At 38.7% G+C, this 26,478-nt stretch overlaps 1 protein-coding gene across 1 annotated transcript; it reads left to right on the top strand.

The window, feature by feature from the left end:
- Positions 1-896: 896 nt before the first annotated feature.
- On the top strand, positions 897-25,939 carry STEAP4 (STEAP4 metalloreductase). The gene is made up of 5 exons (XM_003982729.5): positions 897-1,121; positions 17,960-18,417; positions 19,054-19,581; positions 21,113-21,277; positions 22,887-25,939. The coding sequence occupies exons 2-5, from the start codon at positions 17,962-17,964 to the stop codon at positions 23,172-23,174; spliced, it is 1,437 nt and encodes a 478-aa protein (XP_003982778.2). The 5' UTR covers positions 897-1,121; positions 17,960-17,961; the 3' UTR covers positions 23,175-25,939.
- The last annotated feature ends 539 nt before the right edge of the window (positions 25,940-26,478 follow it).

Raw genomic sequence — 26,478 nt, 5'->3', positions numbered from 1 at the left:
AGAGCAGATGTAGACACAGTAACTCTCTTACGAGGCAAACCATCCTAACTGCTGTATTGGAAGCATAAACTACCCTGTATGGAGAAAGAAAAGTTTTATTGCAACCAGAGGCTCGGAGAAGACTTCTTGGAAGACATGGGGTGAGAGCTAACACCACAAGATACTCTGCAGAAAGCTGCAATCCAGGCAAAGGAAGGGTTGGCTCCAAAGTGCTGGGAACAGGCCTCCATGTGGCTGAACATCTGGATCTTGACAAGTATGCCATGGAACTTAAGACCAGATGGCTTGGCAAGAGACAGATTAGGAGATTCTAGGTTCTAAACTGCAGAGTTTGAGGGGTGCTTTGCCCCATAGGTTACCATGACTAATTAAATCTTAAACCCCCATAGCTGTAGTTTCTGAGCTCCTCCTATATAGGAAGACATATCAATCCCATTTGCATGTATATAATTATGCAATATATATTATTGCATATTATTATGTAATATTATCTAGCTATAGATCAATAAGGCATCCACATCATCATCCCTCTTTCTTTCAGCTTCTTTTGAACGACTTAATCTACCTAAATGAAAACCTCCTAATTCAAGATCAAGTTATGAGCCCCATGAGAACCCAAGGCTTCCAGACAGAGGGGAAAGATGTCACCTTTTACTCTGAATTGAGACAAAATGGCAGCAAGAGAAATGCCTGGAAGCGTAGACCAGGTAGTGTTTTCCCAGCTACTCAGAGTTGTCTGGCTCCTTCGGGAGAGGGATCCTCCTCAGCCTCCCTAAATTTCAATCTGCCTGGAATGCAGATTCCACGGGCTCTGGGGAAAACCCTTGAAAACCCCGCAGGCTGATACCAGCAGCAACATCTGCAGCAACGGCCACAGTGGCAGCACAGGAAGTTCTGGTTCTTCCAGTTGCCCGGGATTCCCAGTTTGAACGCTTCCTGAAAACGCTTTCTTCACCGCTTATCTTGCGAAATCTAGCGGGCCCTCCCTCCTCTCTCTGGCCTCTTATACGAGCGAGAGGCGCCACCCGCAGCCCGGAGCTGTGAGCTGACTGACCCCCGGCGCTCCCTGCTGCAGCTGCGCCTGACCGTGGCCGCCTCGCCTCAAAAGCACTTCCTAGCAGGTGGGTCCCTGTAGCCCGCTACTGCCTCGTACTTTTCGCCGCGCGGCTCCCCTCCCTTATCTGCTTCAGCCCACATCGAGCCCCTACTTCCAGGACCCCACTCTCTAGCCCGAAAGCACCTGGAAGAAGGTGCTGGCAAACTCCGCGCCGCGCCCCCCCTAACCCCGCGCCTCTCTCCAAGACGGGCCATCCAAGGGTGTCCCGCGATGAGTTAAGCAATTCAGCAAGCATCTATTTTCCTGGAGTTTCATCGCCCATCTCTACCCCAGGGTGCAGAGAAACCCGAAGACTAAGGGTTTATATTCCTCTATCTTAACTTCTGGATGAGAGCGGTTTTGTGGCGCTCACCAAGAAGGGCGCCTGGAAGAATGTGGCTTTGGCAATCTCCGCAGTCTCAGATCTTCACCAAGAGCTGAAATGTGTGCCGAGATCTGCAACCACTTCCGTCCTTAATCTCGATTTAAACTCCCTCTTTTGTAATTTAGCGATTGCTTTTCCAGAGAAATAATGTTGGAAAAAGTAATTTATTGTGAAGAATAAATAAATCTCTGTTTCCCAGTTTGTCCAGAGGCAGCTAGAAGGTAGTTCCCCTCCCTCCCTGGATGGTAATTTAGGAACTTTTTAAAAAGATGACTGGTGTCATGAAGGGGAGCTGGACGGAGAATAGGGGAGGGAGGTTGGAGAATTCTATTCCTAGTTCTAACTAGAAGCTCACCACCTCAGCCTCATTTTCCACCTATGTAAAATAAAAGGCTCTTGGACCAGATGATCGACAGGGTCCAACACTTTACCAAGGTGAAAATCAATGACTAAAGATGCTTGCTGGTTTGAAATATATAGAAAATCTCATTAATGCAGTAAGTATAACCAAGGAATTACTTTCTTCATACTAATGCAAGTTTCTGTTGTAGGGAAACTACCCAGTTTTGGAGTGTCTCTTCCCACACAAGTATCTTAGACTTCTAACACATTTATCATTCAGAGAATACTCTCAGCTTTCAAAACCATTCTTCAGCCTTGCTCTGTGAGAATGTCCTATTCCCTATAAATGGCAGTCATATAAATGTCACTCACATGAAAGAACATTTTTTCTGATTCAGTAGGTGTAATTTTATGAAATGGCACATTTATTTGAAGCAGTAACTTTTTTGAGATATGGCCTTTTGCAAGGCCCCGAGTTTTTCAGAATGCTGTGATTTAGCACAGAATGAAATTCCGCCTGCATGCATTCTACCTGCGTGGCAAACATTGCCAACCCAGAAAACCTATTTATCAGGCTTTGGGGTTGTAAAGTAAATGGTACATGTGTATAGAGAAATTGGGTCAGAGCACTTTCTCCATTGGCAACATTTATGGCTCTGCAGAAGTTCACAGAGCAACTTCATGTTCAGAAACCGATGTGTACAAGACCTGACCCCTAACTCGAAAACAATTTCCAGACTTCTGTCTTGCTTCAGCTTACTAACTGTTGTTAGAAGTAACCAAATAAAAGTTTATAAGCCTGTTAATAAGTTGAAAACCCTGGGCCTTGAGCCTTGTTCTGAACAGTTTTAAGAAAATAGATTCATTTGTCGTAGAATTTCAAAATTGAAGAAACCCTGGGCAGTCACTCTGCATTTCACGATCTCCTGAAGGACCACCCCTACATCATTCCACCATTGTTAATGCCCTTATTAAAAGGACATAGATTCTCCTTTTAAAATCTCCCAAGTAGCTGATTCTGCGGTCACCCTTGGAAACACAGTCCAGTGTTTCGTGATCCTCACCATCTGGTTCTTTTTATAAGTCACTTAGATCTGTCGTCAACTGCTATTTAAAAATCATTTCCTTTTAAAATCTTGAGAAGGCTAAAAAGCTACTGGCAAATAGATGTACATAATCACCCTTCAAACTTGAAGACTTGCTAGGGTACCTTTTTGGTAGTTTCCCCTGAGTTGTCCTCTGAGAAGGAGGCCATTTGCTAAGTCTCTGCACCCACATCTACCTATAATTCTTACTGTAAGATTCTACACGGGCTACGAATAATGTGGTTTTCTGGGTGGGAGCATTTTTTGAAGTTACATTTATGCCAGAAATAACAGAAATAAGATTTACAAAGACAAGAGCTCTGAAGTCACCTGTTTGTCTCTGTTCTTTGTAAGCCCAAAGAGAATGGGTCATTAGTCAATTATGAAGACTTTCTGAGCAGTTCTGCATGATGTGTTAAGCCTATTGAGACATTTTGAATGACTTTTCAAAATGATTTGAATTAACACTTGTTCTTTTGTTGAGAAGAAATCAGTCCTGGAAGGAACAAAGGCGATAAATAACTAAAGGATAATTAATGCTTAAAATTAATTTTAAGCATGATGAGAAAACATATTTGGCCTATATACATAAACAGTTTGTTTTTCCAAAACCATTAAGGAAAAGAGAACAAAGGATGCTTGTACTTTATGGAGATCATCTTTCCAAAATACACCACTACAAAAAGAATACACTCTTCTACTAGAAGAACTATTTCCATTCTAACTAGGCAGGACATTGACATCCTAATCCAAATCCTTCTCCACAATGTTCTAGAAGAGTTTATTAAACCATGTGAGAGAGATCTTACCACATTGTACTTTGACAGTCACATATTTCTGAAAAGTTATTTTGAGAGAAATATGTTTCTTTTAAATGTAGATTGTATGAGCAGTTCTAATGTCAGGCTGAAGCAAGTTCAATTTTCATCTTTAAAGGAAAAAAGTGTGTGCGAAGGGTAATTTTGAAAAGTAGGACCTATAATTCTGAATAAAAAGAAACCGAAGAGGTAACAATATAACTACATAGTACACCTCCTAGAGGGTTATTAGAACCCAAACTAGGTAGTCTCTTTTGCCTCAGTTCCAAATACTGGGGTTGGGGGGTTGGGGGGGGAATGGCATTAACAATAGAGCAGGGGACTCCAGTGAGGTCTTCAGTGGTGACGGCACCAAAGCTGAGGAACATGAGAATATGAGGGGGCAATTAATGGTCCACACTGATTATGCATGTTTCATCTGTACCTGCTCTTTTCACAGGGTGTGGATGCAGCTTTGAGCCCAAGTTAAATAGTGGCTGAGGCAATTTTGCGCAGACTTTAGTAAACTTCCTTGTCCTGTTTCCCAGATTAACTTGTGCCCATTCTTTAACCTGGGACCCACTTTGCACAATCCCTTGCTTGGGTCCTTACACACTATATTATAGCAGTTTGAAGATGTGTCTACGTCCTCCCCAAGAGGGAGTACAGCACAGTGCCTGGCACAGAGAGTCTGTTCAAAAAGTCTATTGCAAACATGAAAGCCTACCAACATGTTGATAACACTGATTTTTATTTTTGGAAGATAAGAACCCTTATGGATGTAGTAGGTTCTGAGCACAGATGCCCCCTGCACTGTACCACTTAAGGTCAAAGTGTCCAGATTTCAAACATTTGCCATTTGGGGAGAAGCATGAGATTGCTTTGTACTGTACAGTCAATATAAAATAAATAGTAGGAATTATTGTAAGTATTTTTTTAAAGGAGGAAGAAATTGCAGGAACCTTGGTGGTTCTTCTCATTAACGTTAATTTTAGTAACCCTATTATGTTGCTATACCGGGTTTCATTTAAAAAATGTGTAACTATAATACTTTAGAGTGTAATTCATTTTAAAGAGTGATCTAATAGGATTAAGGCATTTAACTGAGGCCAGGAAAATTGGAATATTGAATTTTTAAAGGTTTTAATTAGTTTAACTTAAGTAAAACATGTTAGCCTTCTTTAATACTAGAAAGCATGGTATAAGATACAAAGCCTAGTGAACAGTTCACAAGAATTAAGTTATATCAAATCATTCTTATACAAAAAAAAATTTATCATACTTCCAGTTATTTCTTCTCCATTACCCAAGTACTAAAATGATTTCTTCATCCTATTCAATTGCCCTGACTTGGGTGGTATCGGAAAGGGGAGGATGTTGAGGAGAAAGCAGTTAGCAGCTTGGCAAATGGTTTGATTCAGTTGATAATGAAAGCGTATCAATTGCCTCTGGTTTTCCTAGACTAAGATCCCAAATTGTGCATTCTTGAAGCATATCTGAAAAATGGAAAGATACGTGTTTGGGGATAGCAGTACACAAAGAGGCTCCTGTCTCTATCTCCCCCAGGAAAGCAGGAATGCAATTCTTAGGAATGGGGGGAGGGGGGGGAGGTGTGGGAAAGGTAGGGAAAGAGCCAATGGGGTGCTGATAAATGGCTCTCTGAGAAGAAAAAAAAAAGTCCTGATTTATCACATTTGCTGATTTCCATGGCATGAAGATTCCCACCGTGCCTAATGTCAAGCTCTTACCTGGCAAGCCAGCCTCTAGCCATACATACCACTGAAAAGAGCTGACATTGAAAACCGAGGAATTTAAAAGAAGGAGCTGTCTCATTAAAGAATATTTATCAACTAGCACTGCTCTCAAGTTTGTATATCAGAGTATAACACAGGGAGGAAGGGGAGCAGTTTCAAGAGCACTTTGTCCCCTGGGGTAAGACAGGGAGCAGCTACAAGGCCAGACCCAGCCCCAAAGCTCAAGCTGATCAGTCCTGGCAAACATTAGAGGTACTCTGGCCACAGCGGAGTCCTTGCCTCTGAGAGCTAGCTTAGAAAGAGATGAAAATGGTACCCAAAAGATGAAGGAAACTATATTCCTAAGAATGTGTGAATCTCCCCTGCCCCCAGGAGATTTATTTTTTAAATGGTAAGAAGATAGACAATATGAAGCAGAATTGAGTTTCTTTTTTTTTTTTAATTTTTTTTTAATGTTTATTTTTGAGACAGAGAGAGACAGAGCATGAACAGGGGAGGGGCAGAGAGAGAGGGAGACACAGAATCAGAAGCAGGCTCCAGGCTCTGAGCCATCAGCCCAGAGCCCGATGCGGGGCTCGAACTCACAGACCGCGAGATTGTGACCTGAGCTGAAGTTAGACGCTTAACCAACTGAGCCATCCAGGCGCCCCTAAGCAGAATTGAGTTTCATCAGCAGGACTTAGGAGTGGGATCAGATCCACAGCAACACTCCTCTACCCCCAAACTAAGTTGGCAGTTATCAATACTTAGATAATTCCTCGTGGCCTCAATGCGAAGATAAGTGACCATTCATAGGGAATTTACTTAAACAAAGTTCATTCAGAATTGAAATGATCAAATCACTTGCCAAATATCCCTGATCACAGTAGTCCTAGAAAAAGCAAACCTCACTAATTGACACTAACTATTAAGTGGGTTGTCGCGATCACCAAATTATCCAATAAGCAAATGCTCATGTAGCGTGTACAAGCCAAATGCCACCTAATCAGCAAGATAGAGTTATTTTTCTGATGGTGGCAAGTCCAGTTCTGTCCTGATGCTGAATGTGTGGTAAACTACAGATTTGTAAGAAGTTGTCCAGCATTTAGAAGGTAAATAGAGGTCAAGGCAAATTAACTCAGACGTGACTAAATTCCTGACCTTGTTGTCATGAGCCCCAGGCTTTAATCAAATAAATTAACCAACCTAGTCAGTGGCTAATGAACCTACATGATAAAATTCTTGGCCAGGGAATCTTGACAGATGTGGCTGAGATCCAAATGTGAAAACATGTATTAGTAAGGTTTTTGGTTGAACGAGAATTTCATGGAGAACTTAAGTTAAAAATAAATAATTTTTTCTTTTAAAGTACAATTAAAATAGATACTAGAGGTCTGCATTTCCTTGCTGTCTTGGTAATTCATTGGGTGGCAGTGAGATGTTACTAACAGAATCATTATAGCTGCAGCACAGGCCATAGCTGGTTCTCATTATTAGCAAATCCCTATAGAACATTAACGTGAAGGTTATATAGTTATGTTCTTGTGACTTGATCAAACTGTACAGGTTAAGACTCCTGTTTCCTTTTGCATTATTCTGTTGGCCAGCGTAAAAGCTAATCATCAGTAAACTTGGTTGCTATGAGATAAATAATATTTTCTCACAAAACAATTGAAATAATTTATCAGTTTTTCAGCAACCAACCTACAGTGGTTTTTAATTGGATTAAATGCATTAAATGCTAGAGATCTTTTTGTCTGTGGCTATTACTAACAGAGGTACTTCTAACTACAAGGCTAAAATAAGAAATGCACTATTTTATTTTCAAATAACATGTGCAACTGAAGACTGAATGTCAAAAAAAACCAATTAATTAGAAAAATCCATTGATTATAGACATGTTACATTTTTCATAAACTGTAATCAGAAGTCTTTTTAAGCCAAGGTCTTCTGATTTTGCTACAATAATATATACCTGTCAGTAAAATAATACATGCTTAAATGTGAATATGCTTGCTTTCTCTGAAGAACTTTGATTTCACTAAATACAGAAAGAGCTCAGTGAAAAAATTGGAGGAGTTCATGTGTTAGTGGAAGGTTTTAAATTTTTTTAAAGTATGTTTTGCTTTCCACTTGTCCCTGGGATATATTAAAACAAATGCTCTAATCACAAGAAGACTGGCACCATTGCACAAGTCCCTGCTGCCCCTCTGCCTTGTGATGAAAGGAGATACTTGATTGATGGGCTTCAGCTCATTACAAATATGTTGTCAAGTCATGTAGGGTTTTCAGGTTGAAATTCAGAAGAAATAATAAAACAGAAGGAGGGACTTAAAAAAAAAGTCCCTGTTTACAGGCATCAAATTAAAATGAAAAATCGTGTCACATCTTACAGAGTTTAAAAATGTTATTTGTATTCTAACTCTTTGGAAGGGGCCAAGCAAGATCCCTGGGTTTGTGTGCTACAACACCAGGGGCAGTATATGTGTCCATTGGGGATACTACCTGCCAAAAGAATTCAAAATCTTGGATTGAACAATCGTTTCAGAATTCAAAGCTGAATTATTAAGTGGGGAAAGGTGGAGAATATCTTTAATAATGGTTTTGTCCAAATGATAAACGAGATAGTGTATGGCACCATTTGAGAGTTACTATTCAAATTCAGGAGCACTGTAGTAGATCTGTGAGGGGAACTGACCCAACAAACTTTGTGGCTCATGGAGAACATCCTGTCAAGGTTTCCTTGAGATAGGAACAAAGCAAAACCCTATCTGGCTGTCTAATACCAAACCCTGAGTCTGACTCCCTCGAGTTTCCTCTTTGTGGGTCCTGCACACTCATTCCTGCCTCTGGTTTTCATAAAAATAGGAATTCTAGGCTCTCAGACTCAGCCAATGAGTATGTGGTGGGAAAGTTGAAAAGCAGGTGAAATGTTCCTGCAAACCCTTATAACCTCATCAACACCCTACTTTCTCTCTGCCTTTCCCTTCCCTATCATCTCTCTCCAAAAAAGATAGACTTATCTTTTTTTCATTTGCAGTGGTTTTCAGCCGTGGTTCTCCTTAGACTTGATTGCTTGTTTGGGTTGGGTTTTTGTGTTGTTGTTTGTTAATACAGATGTCTGGGCTCTATCTCAGACCAATTGATTCAGAATCTCAGGGGGTGGTGCCCTAGCATTTAATAGCTACCCAGCTGATTTTAATGTATGACCAGGAAGAGAACCACTGTAGCAGACCATTAACTGAAAGCTAACAGGTAATGGTTTGCATTCTTGGCTCAGGTAGAATCATCTAGGGGAGCTGTTTTTGAAAAAGAAAATGCCCAGACTCTACCCTAGACCAGTTGACTGAGACTCTCCAAGAGTTTGATCATCAGTATGTTACAAAAGTTCTCTATGTGATCCTAATGTATACCAAGGTTGAGAACCACTACTTTCTAGTGGTTCCTTTGTATGGGTGTTTGCATTTTATAAACCTGAGTGATTCTAAGAATTCACCTTGATGGTTGAACAAAACTCTGGAAAGAGTGCCAGGAAGACATCTGTTTGTCTATACCACCACCATGGCCCCTCTCCCTGCATTCCTGTCCAAACCAAATTCAATAAATGGGTCCTTCTTTGCCTACTTATGGTTTTATCATGGTTCCCAGCACACTATTTCTATTACCCAAAATTGTGTGTTGTGATGATGATAGAGCTTTGTCTTTATAGTCCTTTTCATGATTACCTCCAAACCTTTTTCAGTGAAACATTTTTTTTTGCATTTTTAGTTTGTATAAATATGTAAAACTGGGTAAACTAAAAAAACAAGTAAGCCTTCTACTATTGTGTGTTAATATAAGATTGTATCTTTATATCAAAGAATTTACCTTAATTTGTATTTTCTATAGATTTCTCAGAATAGAAGATGTAAGAGGATTCATGAAGGCTAATTTTTCCTTTCAGGGCTCTCTGCACCTGAGAGAGAGGGGAAGATTTTCTTTCCTCTTCCCATTTTTAAAATGGTCTTATATTCATAAGTATTTAAATATTTTCCTCTTCATTCTGTGAAAACATTAGGGGAAACAAATGGCCCATTTTCCAAAAGCAAGGCGACAAAGTGCCCACCTTTTAGAATGGGCATGCTTTGGGTTGTTGATCCCTGTTCTTCTTACTAAAAGGAATGCAGAACAGGATCTATTCCAGGGCACAGAGAGGGGAGAAAGGTCAATTTGCCTCTGGCTGCTGATACACAAAGGACTTCAAAATTTTATTTTGATGTGTTCTCCAAATGAGGTCTATGCATATACAGAAATATACTGCTTAGGATAAAAAGAAGTCTATTTTACAAGTTTAGATTTGTATCTACTTATCAGATAACTGCACACTGCTATTATACTTTAATATGAATTAATATTGTAATACAGCCCGTGATTATCTCCTAAACAAAACAAATATATTATGTTTTATTTTCAGAAAATGTCAAAAATCATTGATTTGTTAAGTATAAGCATTTAAAATATACAATTTTTTATAGCTATGGATAAGATATTACAAAAACTTATATTGAAAGGCAAAGGAACTAGAATATCTAAAACAGTTCTGAAAATTAAAAAAAAAATGAAGTGGGAAGAATGAGTCTACCTAATTTTAAGTCATCAAAACTTCATAGAATTGGCAGAGTGTAGAAACATAGATCAATGGAACAGAATAGAAAACCCAGAAATAGAGCCATGCATGTGCAGGCAACCGATTTTTGACAAAGGTACAAAAGCAATTCAATGAAAGAAGGATAGTCTTTTAAAAACTGATAGGGAAGTAATTATATATTCATAGGCAAAAAAAATGATTTAAACCTCAGACTTTGTACAAAGATTAACTCAAAATGGATAATGGATTTATATGTAAAATATAAAACTACCAAGCTTTGAGGAGAAAATATTCAAGACCAAGAGCTAGGTGAAGAATTCCCAGACATGACATGAAAAGTACAATCCACAAAAGGAAAAGGCAATATATTAAATTTAATCAAAATTAAAAACCTCTGCTCTGCGAATGACCCATCAGAATAAAAAAACAAGCTACAGAGTGGGAGGAAATATTTGAAGACCACCTATCTGACCAAGGACTCATATCTAGAACATATAAAAACTCAACAGTTAAAAAAACCAAAAATCCATTTAAAAAATGGCCAACAAGATGACTTTTCAAAAACAGGACATATAGTAGCAAATAAGCAAGTGAAGAAGTCCATACAATGGACCAGTAGTCAGCCATAAAAAGGAACAAACTGATACATGCACCAACTTGGATGGATCTCAAGGGCATTATGTGATGGGGAAGGAGGGGGGCGGGATGCCAGCATGAAAAAGTTACATTCTATGTGATTTCATTTATATTTCATTCTAAAATGACAAAATGATAGAATTAGAGAACAGAGTGATGATTTCCAGGGGTTAAGAGAGCAGAGAGGGGAGTAGAGCTAGAACAGTTCTGTATCCTAATGGCGCCAGTGGATACATGAACTTACCTATGGGATAAAATGACAGAGAACTATACACACACATTCTACCAATATCAGTTTCCCAGTTTTGATATTGTACTACAGTTATGGAAAATGTAACCCCTGGAGGAAATGAAGAATCCCCAGGAACCTCTCTTACTATCTTTACAACTTCCTGTGAATCTATAGGTATTTCAACAAAAATATTCTTTTGTTAATAGCATTGATTTGTTAGGCATAAACATTTAAAACATGCAATTTGTGTTATCTTGTTGAGACATTTCCATGTTTTTTAAAAGCTAGAATGCTCTTAAATTGGAAGTGGCCGGGCCCTCTCTCATCTCTGACCTCTAGGAGGTGATACAAATAAAACACACAAGCCAGGCAAGCCCTAACTTCCTCAAGAGAAGCCTAGTTGGAATTTCCCAGAAAAAGGCTGTCTCAGGTTCCCCATGCCTGGGCTGGGATCTGCAGACAGAGGGAGATGACGGGCAACACTCTACATGACCCACACCTAGTCCCGCTCCGTGCCTTACACACACGCACATGAGTGCACCCATGCGCAGGCACACAAGCTTCTCTGGTGGCTGCTACCATGGCCCTTCCAAGTCATCTTCACCACCTTTGCATCTGTGCTGTTGGTTACCAATCTCTTAATCTATATGAACGCCCAGTGGGGTCACTTTACCTGTCTTGGCCTTCATCTCAAGGAGCCTCTGAATGATTTTCCAATCCAGGGGGTATTCTTGTGTTTCCTGTGACAGAACTGAAGTGTGTAAAGAGCAGAAGGAAAAAGAAATCACTATGTTATGTTTTAACTATCTTAACTCTACTTTCCCTTAATACCTCTGCTTCCTGTGTAACACATTTCTTATTTTCTTTGTTCCTTCCATCCTACATCTAAAAGTAAAATAGGATTAGGAAACTTTTTAAGTGGCATAGGAAATCTTACTACCTCCAGAAACCCACGTTTACACACGGGAGCTATTTTGAGTTACAAATGGTAAGAAATGGGCGTAACTTCCTTTTTTATATAATACCTTCTCTAAAACGAACCCTCAACTTGATCTCCCTTGTGGTTTCAATTATGCCTACATCTCCTTTTTATGAACTCCTGTCATTGGAATTTTTCCCAAGAGTTCAGAATTAAATTCTTCCAAAGAATTAATAACTTTATTTTTCACATGTTTTTTCATCATCCCAGTTATGGTAACCTGAGATCTGATCTTTTTTGCTTTTTCCATGAAAACAAACAATAACCAAACTGTTGTATTATCCTGAATTGATTGGCAAGCAGAGGCTCTGACAAAGGTATGCATGCAGAATTTACTAGGGAAGTGATTCCAAGGAGCGAAGAGCAAGGGGCATAAACTAGGAACGTGAGAAAGATGGCAGGAGAGAGCCTTAATTTGGCCACTGCTAAGGAGGAGTGGTGCTGTATTCTGCTGTGGCTTTCTGAGGAGCCTTATAAAACGTGTCAGAACTGCGTGCCAGAAGATGAAAGGGTCAGCATTTATCCAGGGGGCCACGTCCTCCATTGGGCTATGGTGGCCCCATGGGTCATAGAATGCTAAGCAGGTACAGGTATCAGAGAAACCTCAGGACAAGAATGAAGAGGGTCCCCAAAGTGGGTCCCCAAAGCGAGCCTCTGATAGGCAGTGGAAGTTCAGCAGAGCTCCATTACTGCCCAATAACTAAAAGTAGAACCAGGAAGATTTGAAGAGGAGCTCAAGATGTGGCCAACACAATTACCAACATTATAACTTATGTAACTTGATAAGGAGTAACTAATTGCCCTATTTCTTTCTAAATCAATCAGTGATATTTTAATACCTCCTTACCATCTTTGTACCTCCAATTTGCCCAGTAATATCTCTGAAGGTTTAAGACTGAAAATATTTTTTTCAGGTTATTTTCAGAGAGACAGAGCACGAGCAGGGGAGGGGCAGAGAGAGAGAGAGAGAGAGAGAGAGAGAGAGAGAGAGAGAGTCCCAAGCAGGCTCTGCAGGGTCAGTGCAGAGCCCAGTGTGGATTTCGAACTCGTGACCTGAGCCAAAATCAAGAATCGGACGCTTAACCAACTGAGCCATCCAGGTGTCCCAAGAGTGAAAATAATTTTAATGTTTGGTGTAACAACCCAAGTGTGTTACACTAGATTGTTAAGCTGCACTTTAAGAGGAAAATATTAAAATAAAATATGAAAGAATTACAAATGAGAGAAATTCACACTTGAACTGTTTATATTTCTATGTTTTGATAAATTCATATGCCCTAAAGCCATTTCACACAGGATTTTTAAGAAATAAGTGAGGAAAGGGGCGCCTGGGTGGTGCAGTCGGTTGAGCGTCCGTCTTCAGCCAGGTCACGATCTCGCGGTCCATGAGTTCAAGCCCCGCGTCGGGCTCTGGGCTGATGGCTCGGAGCCTGGAGCCTGCTTCGATTCTGTGTCTCCCTCTCTCTCTGCCCCTCCCCCGTTCATGCTCTGTCTCTCTCTGTCCCAAAAATAAATAAAAACGTTGAAAAAAAATTTTTTAAATAAAAAGAAATAAGTGAGGAAAGCAGAAACTTCTTAAGAATTATTGAATGCTATTCCAGATAAATTGTATATATTTCCAATAATCCGCTATAGAAGCATAATTAACCCTTACTGTATAGAATTTATATAAAGGTTTCATTAATTAGGTAACTAATAGATTGGTTAATTAGAAAATTACTAAATTATTTGAATAACCTATTAATATTAGATAAGTTATTGAGCATTTTCTATATCTCAAGAACTATATTAAGATACACTAGTTCATCGAATCCTCACACTGTCTCCAAAGTAGGTACTATCAATCTCTCATTTTAAAGATGATGAAACAGAGACACCAAGAGTTTAAGTAACTTACCCAAGCTGAGAGTGGTAGTAAAAATTGGAGCAAAGAAAGAGGCATTTGGGTAGCTTAGTTGGTTAAGTGTCTGACTCTTGATCTCATCTCAGGTCTTGATCTCAGGGTCTTTTTTTTTTTTTTTAATGTTTATTTATGTATTTATTTATTTTTTTTTTAATTTTTTTTCAACGTTCATTCATCCCTGGGACAGAGAGAGACAGAGCATGAACGGGGGAGGGGCAGAGAGAGAGGGAGACACAGAATCGGAAACAGGCTCCAGGCTCCGAGCCACCAGCCCAGAGCCCGACGCGGGGCTCGAACCCACGGACTGTGAGATCATGACTCGGCTGAAGTCGGACGCCCAACCGACCGCGCCACCCAGGCGCCCCTATTTATGTATTTATTTTTGAGAGGAGAAAGTGCGAGCAGGGGAGGGACAGAGAGAAAGGGAGACAGAGAATCCCAAGCAAGCTCTGTGCTGTCAGCTCAGTGCCTGACGTGGGGCTCAAACTCACGAAACAATGAGATCGTGACTTGAGCTGAAATCAAGAGGCGGATGCTTAACCAACTGAGCCACCCAGCTGCCCTGATCTCAGGGTCTTAATCTCATGATCATGAGTTCAAACCCTATGTTTAAGCTTCACTAAAAAAAAAATAAATAAATAAAAAAGTTGGAGCAAAACAATAGTGCTGTTTAGCTGATATGTTCATTTTTTTTTTTAAGTTTATGACAGGTTAGAATAAATTAAGGTAGTGGCCAAACTGCCAAAATTGAGTCTGGAATCACTCTCACTTTGCAATGATTAAGATGATCCAAGTAAGAATATGTCAATAAAGATACCATCCATCTCATTAACAGTTGCTGGTAACTTTATCAAATCTGTATTTTGCTTGCAAATGTTCATCCAAATATAAGAGATAGAAAATAATGTTAGGATAAAAGACTGGATGAAAAGTGAGGGGACAGCTATCTGACCTTCTTTGAACACACTCACAGTCTGACAGTAACTAAGGCATCATTTACCAGTTTGAGGGGTTGAGTTGTAAAAACAAGGTGTTAACTGATTAGCAATTAACCAATATAGTATAAATTGCTAACCTAGTTTGCATTTGTAGATGCTACTAAAAATTTTTCAAAGGCACAGCTACGTTCCCATCTGAGAGGCCCTATATCATCTTCGGGTGCTTCCCCACATGCGGTCACAAAAGTTCAGGGTATCAGTCACCAGCTGGTTTTAAAAATGATTCAGTTGCTATGATTAATTCAGTTATTCAAAGAGTTCCTGTGGAAGCACAGGAGAGTCTTGTATGTCCTGTCCTTTTCTTCCATGACTTGTGACTACCTCCAAAGCTCTAACTGGTCTGCTTGTGATACAGGTACACATTTTTAGATAAGCTCAGGTAAGAGTATAGGTGTTTTCCACAGGCTAAGTGGAAAGGGCAAATTTCTGAAATCCCATTAAAAAGGTACAAGCTTCATATGCTCTACAATCAGCATGAAAGCCACCCTGTAGGAATTAAATAGTGACTACATCTGGTTTAAAATTCCACAGCAAATTCACTGAGTGTTACTTTAAACCCATTTGGATTAAAGAAGCAATGTCTTTACAACATCCTCCCCAACTTCTCTCCTTCTCCCTTATTCTTCCCCGTTCTTATATCATAATCATTCAACTTCCTCTTCATTATGTGCCCCACACTGTGCCTGGCACACAGAGCAAACAGCTACTTCTAACACCTACAATGCACCTTTCTAATATCATTCAACAAATTGTAGCAGGAAGTGTCTAGTCCATCATAATCAATGCTCTTGTTAGCACTGGGGATACGTTACTAAACAAAAAGACAGACAGACAGACAGAAAGAAAGAAAGAAAGAAAGAAAGAAAGAAAGAAAGAGAAAGAAAGAAGGCGAGAGCGAGGGAGGGAGCGAGGGAGGGAACGGAAGGAAGGAAGGAAGGAAGGAAGGAAGGAAGGAAGGAAGGAAGGAAGGAAGGGAAAGAGGAAGAAAGAAGGAAGGAGAAAGAAAGGAAAAGGTCAATTGAAAATTTAAACTAAATAATAAATGTTATTTAAAATAAATAATAGGGGTGCCTGGGTGGCTTAGTCAGCTGAGGGTCTGACTCTTGGGTTTGGCTCAGGTCATAATCTCAGGGGCATGGGTTTGAGCCCCACATCGAGCTCTGTGCTGAGCAAGGTGCCTGTTGAGATTCTCTCTCTCTCTTAAAAATAATTAATTAATTTTGGGAAAAATTCAGTACTAAAAGAAAAAAAAATATTCTAATAAAACAACCAAATTTATTTTATTACATTGGAGAAATTTGAGGACTTTGATTTGTTTTTAATTTAAATTTCACAAACTTTCAAAAAGTAACTCACATGGTTTACAACAGTATCCAACTTTAGTTTCAACTTGCATTTCTTTTATTTTGGGTAAGATTAAGATTTTTTTTGTTTCACTACATTAAAAAGTCTTTCATATCACCTTAGGATAAACAGTCAACTTATATCCTTTGCCCAATTTTCTAAAGGACAATTTTTTAAAAATATTTATTTATTTTTGAGAGACAGAGAGCATAAGCAGGGGAGGAGCAGAGAGAGACACACACACACACACAGAATCTGAAGCATGTTCCAGGCTCCGAGCTGTCTGCACAGAGCCCGATGTGGGACTCGAACTCATGACCTCATGAGATCATGACCTGAGCCGAAGTTGGATGCTTAACTAATTGAGCCACCCAGGCTTTCCAGCAATTATTTTTTTTTTATTTGTAGGAGTTAAAAATATTTTTTCCAGTTTGTTGATCTTCTTACTTTGTTTATAGTGGTTTCTGCTTTGCGGGTATTATTTATTTTTATGTAATCACATTTATTCCCTTTTTCTTTGATGGTTTCAGGAATTTATAGGAAAAGAGCCTTTCCCCTCTAAAGTTATAAAAGAAACCTCAATGTTTCCATCTAGTTCTATTATGGTTCTAGATAGATAGATAGATAGATAGATAGATAGATAGATAGATAAAGACAGATAATTTAAGTGTTTAATTTTTCTTCATCTAGTTCTTGTACCTGTCTTGTTATCTTAAGTTTATTCCTAAATATTTTCTCTATTTTGTTGCAACTGTAAATAGGACCCTTTCTTCTATTAAATCTTGAACTTATTTTTTAATAAATGAAAAATATTGATATTAATTGGCTTCCTGAACAAGATGCTGGATTGATTTTATTACAGTACTTTTTCAGTTGACTTTCTCAAGGTTCCCAAAATTACAGTTTGATCATCCACAACTCCTTTTGACTTTCTATATCTCAAATCTTTTACTCTGGTCTAGTTGTGTTAGCTAGAATTTCCAAACAATAATAACTAAAGTGGTCAAAGCAGATAGGTTTCTCTGGCTTATGACTTTATTGGGAGTGTTTCTGGTCATTTTTTTTTTTTTTTTGTAATTCTGTTTAAGTATAATACTAATTGATTTTAGGTTGAGGGAGATATTTTGTATATTAAAGAAATATCTCTCTGTTCCTTTTTGACTATGAATCAAAAATAAATGTCAAATTTTAACATATGTCCACTTAGCATACATAAATTTGACTGTATTTTTCTCCTTAAATCTTCTAATATATTAAGTTATATTAGTAGAGTTCCTAATATTGAATTTAAAGAACTAATCTTTATATTTATTCCTAGAATAATCCCCATTTGATCAATGCACACTTTCTCTTACCAAGCTACTGGATTCCGTTTGCTAATGTTTTATTTAGGATTTTTGTATCATAAAACATAAGTAAATTGGTCTACAATTTCCTTACTAGTGCATCCTTTGCTAGATTTTGCTCTGAGAACTCTAGGAACTGTTAAGTGTTAGGTAAATGCAGTTATCATTGTAACACAGGTCCATGGTTTAAAGCATCCACCAATAAGTGTCTTGGTTCTTCACTACATCTCTTTATCCAACAGAAGTTTTTCACTAATGACTTTGTTAAATGAGACACATGTGAGCATATACATGAAAATTTTTACTCTTTCCAAATTATGTGGGAATTACGCTTGAGATAATTCATGAGAAGATGAGAGCAACCCAGATGATCACTGTTTCCTGGATATGATTCTCATTAACTTTTCCAGGTTGAGCATTCATATTTTGTTGACTATTTCTGTTATTATATTTCAGTTATGGAAAAAACTTCTACAGATGCATTTCCTTTTACTATGAATTCTTCAGAAAAGCAAGAGACTATATGTATTTTTGGAACTGGAGATTTTGGAAGATCGCTGGCACTTAAAATGCTCCAGTGTGGTTATTCTATTGTTTTTGGAAGCAGAAACCCCCAGAAGTCCAGTCTGCTGCCCAACGGTGCAGAGGTCTTGAGCTACTCAGAAGCGGCCCGGAAATCAGACATCATAATCATAGCAGTCCACAGAGAGCATTATGGTTTTCTCACAGAACTAACTGAGGTGCTCAAAGGGAAAACATTGGTCGACATCAGCAATAACCTCAAGATCAATCAGTATCCAGAATCTAATGCCGAGTACCTTGCTCAGCTGGTGCCAGGTGCTCACGTAGTAAAAGCATTTAACACCATCTCAGCCTGGGCTCTCCAGTCTGGAGCACTGGATGCAAATCGGCAGGTAATATTAAATGATTACTTTATACTCAATCTTTAAAAAAGTAAATGTTTGAATGTCCACTTTCCTCAAAGATGCCAAAATATAATTACAAAACAAAATACCCACTAAACATTTCAATTTGCTAATATGTGCCATGGATAATTTTCTTGGGCTTAATCAAGTAGTCAATTGTTGTGATTTATTTCCCATTGTCAGCACCCTCAGCTTTGAGTTTGGTTGAAGCCGATGGTGTCAGTCTCCAGAGGCCTCCTATAAATACTAAAAAGTAACACAGTTAAATTGTTGATGGATATCCTTTCCATTCCCATCACACTGTATGAAACTGATTCCATTTATTCACTGAGATTAAAAGTAATCCCGAAGTGATACAGTACCCACAAATACAGAAGAAAAATCAAACCATCACCCTGGGAGAACCAAGTCCTATTGTGTCAGTGTGATATACTAAAACCACTCTCAATTTCAACCCTGGTACTTAACTATCCAGCACGCATGTGCAAGTTGAAAACATGTTGCTTCTATATCCTTGTTTGAAAAGCAGTTCACTACTACACGTCCTTGCTCTGCACAGTGCTTACATAGACTTTCAAAGTAATTATTAAAGAATAAGTACAAAATAAATTATTCTTAACCCAGGTGTTCGTCTGTGGAAATGACAGCAAAGCCAAGCAAAGAGTAATGGATATTGTTCGTACTCTTGGACTTACTCCACTGGATCAAGGATCTCTCATGGCAGCCAAAGAAATTGAAAACTACCCCCTGCAACTGTTTCCAATGTGGAAGTTCCCCTTCTATTTGTCTGCCTTTCTGTGTGTCTTCTTCTTTTTCTACTGTGTTATAAGAGATGTAATCTACCCCTATGTTAATAGCGGGAAAGATAGCACATTTCGCATGGCTATTTCCATTCCAAATCGTGTCTTCCCAATAGCAGCACTTACACTGCTTGCCTTGGTTTACCTCCCGGGCGTTATTGCTGCCATTCTGCAACTGTACCGAGGTACAAAATACCGCCGATTCCCGGACTGGCTTGACCATTGGATGCTTTGCAGAAAGCAGCTTGGCTTGGTGGCACTGGGATTTGCCTCCCTTCACGTCCTCTACACACTAGTGATTCCTATTCGATATTATGTACGATGGACAATGAAAAACAGAACCATTACCCAGGTAAATCTCTACTCATTTGTATTCTCCAGTTCTTTAAAGCAAAGGGAAATCTTGCTACATCATATTCCACTTCACAATTATAGAAAATCACTCTTCTAAATATCTTTTTTTTTTCTTTAATGTTTATTTATTTATTTTGAGAGAGGGGGCAGGAGCAGAGAGAGAGTGAGACAGAGAATCCCAAGCAGGCTCTGCACTGTCAACACAGGGCCTGACACAGGGCCGGAACTCACGAACCATGAGAACATGACCTGAGCTGAAATCAAGAGTCAGACAGTTAACCGACTGAGCCACCCAGGTTCCCCAAACCATCTTTATTTATTTTTTTTTAATGTAGACTATAGTTCCTGTTTGGGGTTTTCTTTGTTTTGGTTTGGTTTGGGGTTTTTCTGAGTTTGGGTTTTAGGGTTTTGTTTTTTGTTTTTTTTTTTTAATGAATTTGGTTGAGATCTCATAAAACTAGTGAGAATGAAAGTTAGATTCCCAGGTTCGCTTGGGTGCAGAGGATACCGGCAAACTGGCAGATTTGGAGGCTCAGGAAACCTAATAACACTTACTTGAATTCCTTAGGGAAGGAGAGCAGTCAAGAAATGTAAACCAATGAGTTTTCAAGCTTCTCTTGTTGTGCATGCTACTTCCTCTTGGAAGTCAAAACCAACCATCTTATAAAAGTAAGGGGACTGTTCAAACCTCTGTCACAGGAAGGTAAACAAATTCACAAAAGGGTGCTTATACCTCCACTAATGTTTGACTTGCAGAAAGCCATCCTCAAAAACTAGAAAATTAAACAATTTTGAGCAAATGTCAAATACTATTTTCTGCATAGTGAACAATTCAGAGAGAATCAGCTCAGAGAGTCATAAAGCAATCCCAGAGGAAGTGCTATCCATCCGTTCTAGTTTGGAAGTAATTGGTTTTGATCAATCTTACTGAAGTCTCAAAGTTTCTTAGTCAATAACTCATTGATGGTACTTCTGTGGATTTTTCTACATTATTTCTCAAATACATAGGAGATTCTTAGGGAACAGTCCCATTTAAAGGGCCTGGATTTTCTCAGTCTGTGGTATGGGCAGACTTGATGCTATATTAAACATGATGCTATAATAAACATGAAAAAACCCAAACGTTGTGTGTGTGAATAATCAGCATATAAAGCAGATGAACAGAATCCAGATATAATCATTTGAGAACATCAAGTTTTGCTTGAGGAACAAGAAGCCATATGGTAAAGAAGGTTTAAGTAAATGTTTACTTTGTTTTAGAATTTATAGGGTCAATTAAAACCTTCTACACAATTCCTAGAGTCAACTATATAATAAAGTCCCAGCAGAACCAATTACTTTTTCTACCAAGAAATATCATTTCCAAGTACATATTTCTCTATAGTTATTTTCAAGTGATTATTAAGAAATACATACGATTTGTCCTGAGCAAATATAGTATGCAGAGTTATTTTTCACTCCCCTTAAAAGTCTGGGCAGTTTGTAAAAAAAAAATGTAATTTTTAAAAATTGATAATAATTTTTCTTAGGCAACGGCAAAGAGAGAAGATCCATTTAGCACCTCTACTGCCTGGCTTAGTGATTCATACGTAGCTTTGGGAATCCTTGGATTTTTCCTGTTTGTACTCTTGGGAATCACTTCCTTGCCATCCGTTAGCAACACAGTCAACTGGAGAGAGTTCCGATTTGTCCAGGTAATGACTTCAAGATATAATCTACTTTATATTGCAAAATAAGTCTGGCTTTACAAATATTTTCATTTTTCTCTCATACAATGTACAGATTTTCATTATGCTCCTTCACTTCCACCGCAGTGTCACAAAAATAGCAAGTGAAACACGTTCAAGTCCAAAAATGCTAAACTCTGGTACCAAAAGGCATTGCATAATAGTTTCATTTCCTAGCTGGGCATCACATGCCAAGACTGCTGACTACTCCTGGAGCCACAGGTGTGAGTATAGAGTGAAGAGCACCAATAACTATTAAACTTTGTGTGTAGGGATATGCTAGGCACAAGATGAAGAGAAACCCAAAGACAAAATTTCTACTTCTGATATCTGCCTTCTAATAAGGACATATTGATACAAAAAAGGCATATATTAAACTCAACTTTAAAACCACCAAAGCAAGGTTTGTTAGACTGTCATACCAGACTCAGTGCGGGTCTATACAAGGGAGAATTGGTTTTGCCCACATACCAACCACCAGACACCTCACTAAAAGCAGTTAGTTACTACTCTTATAGACCAGTAGTCCTCAAAGTGTGCTACCTAGAACCTCAGCATCACCTGGGATCTTATTAGAGACACAAGTCCCCAGGCTCCACACAGACCAAATGGATCGGAAACTCTAGAGGTGTGGCCCAGCAATGTGTTTTAACAAGCCTTCCAAATTATTCTGATGCATGCTCATTGTGAATCAGTATAATAGAAAAGACCATTAGTAACTGGAATTGGATTTGAATTTTATAAAACTATTTGAATTTCTGAAAGTCTTGCAGTTTCTCCCAGAGAACAAATGCAGTCAACATTTTCTCATGTTAACACCTTTAGTCAAGGCTATTAAGACAGAAATAAACATTGAGCTTTAGAATTTAGGCCAAAACAAACAAACAAAAGTAAAGTTTGCTAATTGTTCTTTACTGCAATAGAAATTAGCTAGCATCTGCTTTTAGTCTGTAACATAAACTATTGTGGTGCTTCTTAAGGACATACTGTCTTAGCATCTCTGGCCTCCAGAAAAGTTGATCAAGGAAAGAGTTTCACCACTGGGGAAGAAGCCACAGTATATTACTTATTCTAACTCAAAAAAGTTTACTTCTGGAAAACTTTCCCATCTAGCCAGGTTAAGATGAAACCACCACTTAATCCCTTCACCTGTTTCGCCCATCTCAGGAATGAAAAGTACAGGGAATATAGTCAATAATATTGTAATAAAATAGTATGGTAACAGCTGGTCCTACACTTGTCATGGTGAGCAGTACAAAACATATGGAATTGTCAAATCAATACGTTGTACACCTGAAACTAATATGACATTGTATGCCAACTATACTTCAAGAATAAAATTTTTTTAAAAAAGGATGAAACCACCATTTCATTTATAAGCACAATATTTTTTAAATGAAATATTTATCAACCTGAAGGAGGGTTAATGTTTTCTCCAGTACTTAGCAGAGTGTTCTAAATATTACAGACATCAAAGGTTTGTGGTTGGTAATAAATATCCTGCATTGGCTTAGAGTGTTTCATTTTAAAATATAAATATAGTGTTAATGTACATATTCTTTTCTTGCTTATCCAGTCCAAACTGGGTTATTTGACCCTGATCTTATGTACAGCCCACACCATGGTGTATGGTGGCAAGAGATTCCTCAGTCCTTCGAGTCTCATATGGTACCTTCCTTCAGCCTACGTGATAGCACTCATCATTCCCTGCATCGTGCTGGTGATCAAGTTCGTCCTCGTCCTGCCATGTATAGACAAGACCCTTACACGGATCCGCCAGGGCTGGGAGAGGAATGCGAAACCAACATTGAATGGAGAAAGATATTTAAAGCAAAGTTCAGTCCACCTGGACTCTGAACTGTAGTAGTGTATATTTAGAGAAGACTACGTAATGGGAACAGTTAAGAAGCCATTTTTCTCCCACCATGACCTGAAGTTTGTTAACAGAGAAGGAGCTGTTGCCTGACTTTAAGAACTTGACAGATAGGAATAGAACACCAGTAAATCTCAGGTTAGTGATGAATCTGTGTAGGTCCCTGCCTCTCTTTTTCCCAGAGGCAGCAGGGCTGAGGTCATGGTTATCTTTGTGGTTTCACACTAAAAAGTTGTTTTGTCATGGGCAACGTGCATGACCTAATGTCTTGCAAAATCCAGGGGAAGTACAGCAACTTCCTTCTCTGGGCCAAGGGGCTGAGTGGAATGAAAAAGAAAACAGTAAGATGGTGGCCACTGATAAAGGCTTTCTGAGGTATGTCTGAAAAGGAGGACCAATGAAGTGAAAGGAATGAGAATTTTTCTTATTGTTCTTTGCAAGTGAAGGTGGTCAAAAATATTGCCATAGTGAATTCTGTAGTTAAATGTGCTCTTTGATTTTGCTTTTGCCAACATGGATGTGTACTGTGGAGAACCATTTTATAACACAACAAATAATTTCACAATTGATTGGAAGTAACCATGGGTTGGATATATGCAAGTCTATTACTGTTGTCGTAAGATCCTTCCTTTACAAGGAATAAGTACAGGGAAGATTGAGTTACAATTGAGAGATATCCACTTGGATTTTCTCAGTGTACAACAAGCAAGGAAGGGTTGATAAAACCCTTGCACAAAAAGTTCACATAAACCAGAATTTTAGACAGCAAGCTACATAAATTTTGTAAAGCTGCACTATACTAGGTATGTATGATTTAGATATTGTGGTATGCTTTGTGAATACTATATTCCAAATATTGGTCAATACTAATCATCTACGAAATGAATTTCTAGTATAAAAAAAGTGTCTTCTCTAATTCTCAAGGCTTATATAATTTTAAGCAGTGACATTAAATGAATAATGAAAGTATAATTTTGACAAATGCATAGATGAGAGAGAATTATGTAAAATCTTAGGGTAGGGAGGCATGAACAGTAGCTGAGATATAAGACTTGGTTCTTTCTCAAATCTTTGTTGTAATGCAGATGGTTTACTCTATTTTTCCTGTGCTGATAATACCATTTCCAAGATGACTTTCCACAGGATTAGCCTTCCTGGCTCATGCATGAAGCTGAAAGGGGCCTTGGGCACCCACTTCCCACAAAATGAAATAACCCAAAGGCTTTGGGTTTGACATTTTTCTGCCTACTCCATTCTTTCTGTTTTAACTTTTATTATCATATATTCTACATGATGCAAATGATTAAAATATATTAAAATATCACCCACCATCCAGGAGATTTTTCTATGAAACTTTTTGAAAATAATTTTATCTATACTGTATATTCAACTTCACATCCTCCCTTTTTCACTTAATATATCAGTGGTTTTGTTCTCTTACTTACATGGTATATGTATATTATTAATGGCTGCATTAATATTACATCAAATGGACACTTATTTAACCAATGCTCTAATTAAACACGTAGGTTATATCTGTTTTTTACTAAAACAAATAACATTTCAGAATACCTTAGCACTTATAACTTTTTTCCATACTTTAAATTATTTCCTTGGAATACTTGCCAAGAATTGGGATTATGAAATTAAAGAACTTTTTTAATGCTTATTTATTTTTGAGAGAGAGACAGACAGACAGAGCGTGAGTAGGATAGGGCAGAGAGAGAGACAGAGACAGAATCCTAAGCAGGCTCCAGGCTCTGAGCTGTCAGCACAGAGCACAGTGCAGGGCTGGAACCCACAAACCACTAGATCATGACCTGAGCTGAAGTCAGACACTTAACTAACTAAGCCACCCAAGAGCCCCAGATTTTGTTTTTTATATCAGTTTGTGTTCCCTGAGAAGGCACACAGAATGCATGCTCCATTAATTTATCTTTGATTCACTCAAGCAAGGTTACAAAAAACCTGGAAAACTGTGAGCAGAGCTGAGGTGTGTGGCACTGACCCTAGAGCATCAGCGGGAAAGACAGAGAAAATGTCATTACTCATCTACTCTGTTTTGTGCAAAACAACTGAGCGTTCTAGGGTTGGAGCCTGCTCTTTGTCTAGAGAATGGTTGCTTCAAAATTAAATACTATCCAGGCTGATATAAAGAAAACCTCTGGGGTTAATCATGCTTTTTGGTATGTTTTTACTTGATCATAGTTCATCACTAAAAATAGAAAATGATACAACTTGGGGGGGGGGGGAAGCTGCCTAGAATAAAACTCTACTTTCATAACCTAGTAAAAATGTTCTACCTATGTAGTTAATAAAAGCCATCCATGAAGCCAGAAGTTAAAGAACACATCCAGTGGTTTTGGTGTAACAGTGCGTTGCTAGGCCTGACCCTCAGCTTCAACTACAAGGGTCCCCAGCCCCACCGGTGGACCAGAGAAGCCAATTTCCTCCTTTCATCCCTCTCAACATCCCTTTTCCCCAACCATCAAACCAACTTGGCCATCCTAACACAGCTGACTCCTCCAGTTCACCTAGGGTTGGAAAGAATGAGTTTGGAGCAGACTAAAGTAGCAAACTATATTCCTTTTAACAGGTCCAGACCGTTTTACATAAAAAAGTTAGACTAAACTTCACTGTATTCTAGGAAAATTTTTATTGAGCTCATAAACATTTTGTTTTTGTATGTCTGCCCCATGTTAAGGGATGACTGCTTTTGTAAATCTGTACTCATTAAATGTCATTTTAAAAATACATTCCAGGTTTGTTTAATTCTGGTTTTGACTCATTAGCATTTCAAAAGGAAAAAAAAGGCAAGAAAAGGTTGGAAGGATTTAAATCACAGTAGTTCTGGCATCTGGAAGTAAAAACACCTCCTTTCAGGCATAAGGAAAAGGAGAGGCAGGACATGGGCTTTAAAGCGCATTAACAGATTTGCAGCTTTGTGCAATATATGCTTGAGCTCATCAGTGGGTGCGCTGCAATACCCTATGCATTTCAATTTTACCCTCAGAGAGGCGAGAGCATCAGCTGGCCAAACAGGGGTAGGGGTATATTGTCCCACACCAGATTTCAGTTAGAAGTAGAAAACAAAATGCCTTTCTTCCTCCAGGCAGATGCCACCATGGCGGGGCTAATGACTTCACCAGTGGACCGACCTCAGGTTGGAGTTCAGCCTGCAGACCGGATATTAAATGCCCTGCACAAGTGGACAGCTGCAGGCCTGATGGGTGTAACCATTCTTTCAAAAGCAAAAGAAAAACTGGGAAATAGAGGGCTAGCAACCTGGAGTAGG

Source organism: Felis catus, chromosome A2 (genome assembly GCF_018350175.1).
Source record: "Felis catus isolate Fca126 chromosome A2, F.catus_Fca126_mat1.0, whole genome shotgun sequence".
Classification (NCBI taxonomy): domain Eukaryota; kingdom Metazoa; phylum Chordata; class Mammalia; order Carnivora; family Felidae; genus Felis; species Felis catus.
The sequence above is the reverse complement of the archived record's forward strand: the minus strand, read 5'-3'. Positions and strand labels throughout refer to the sequence as shown.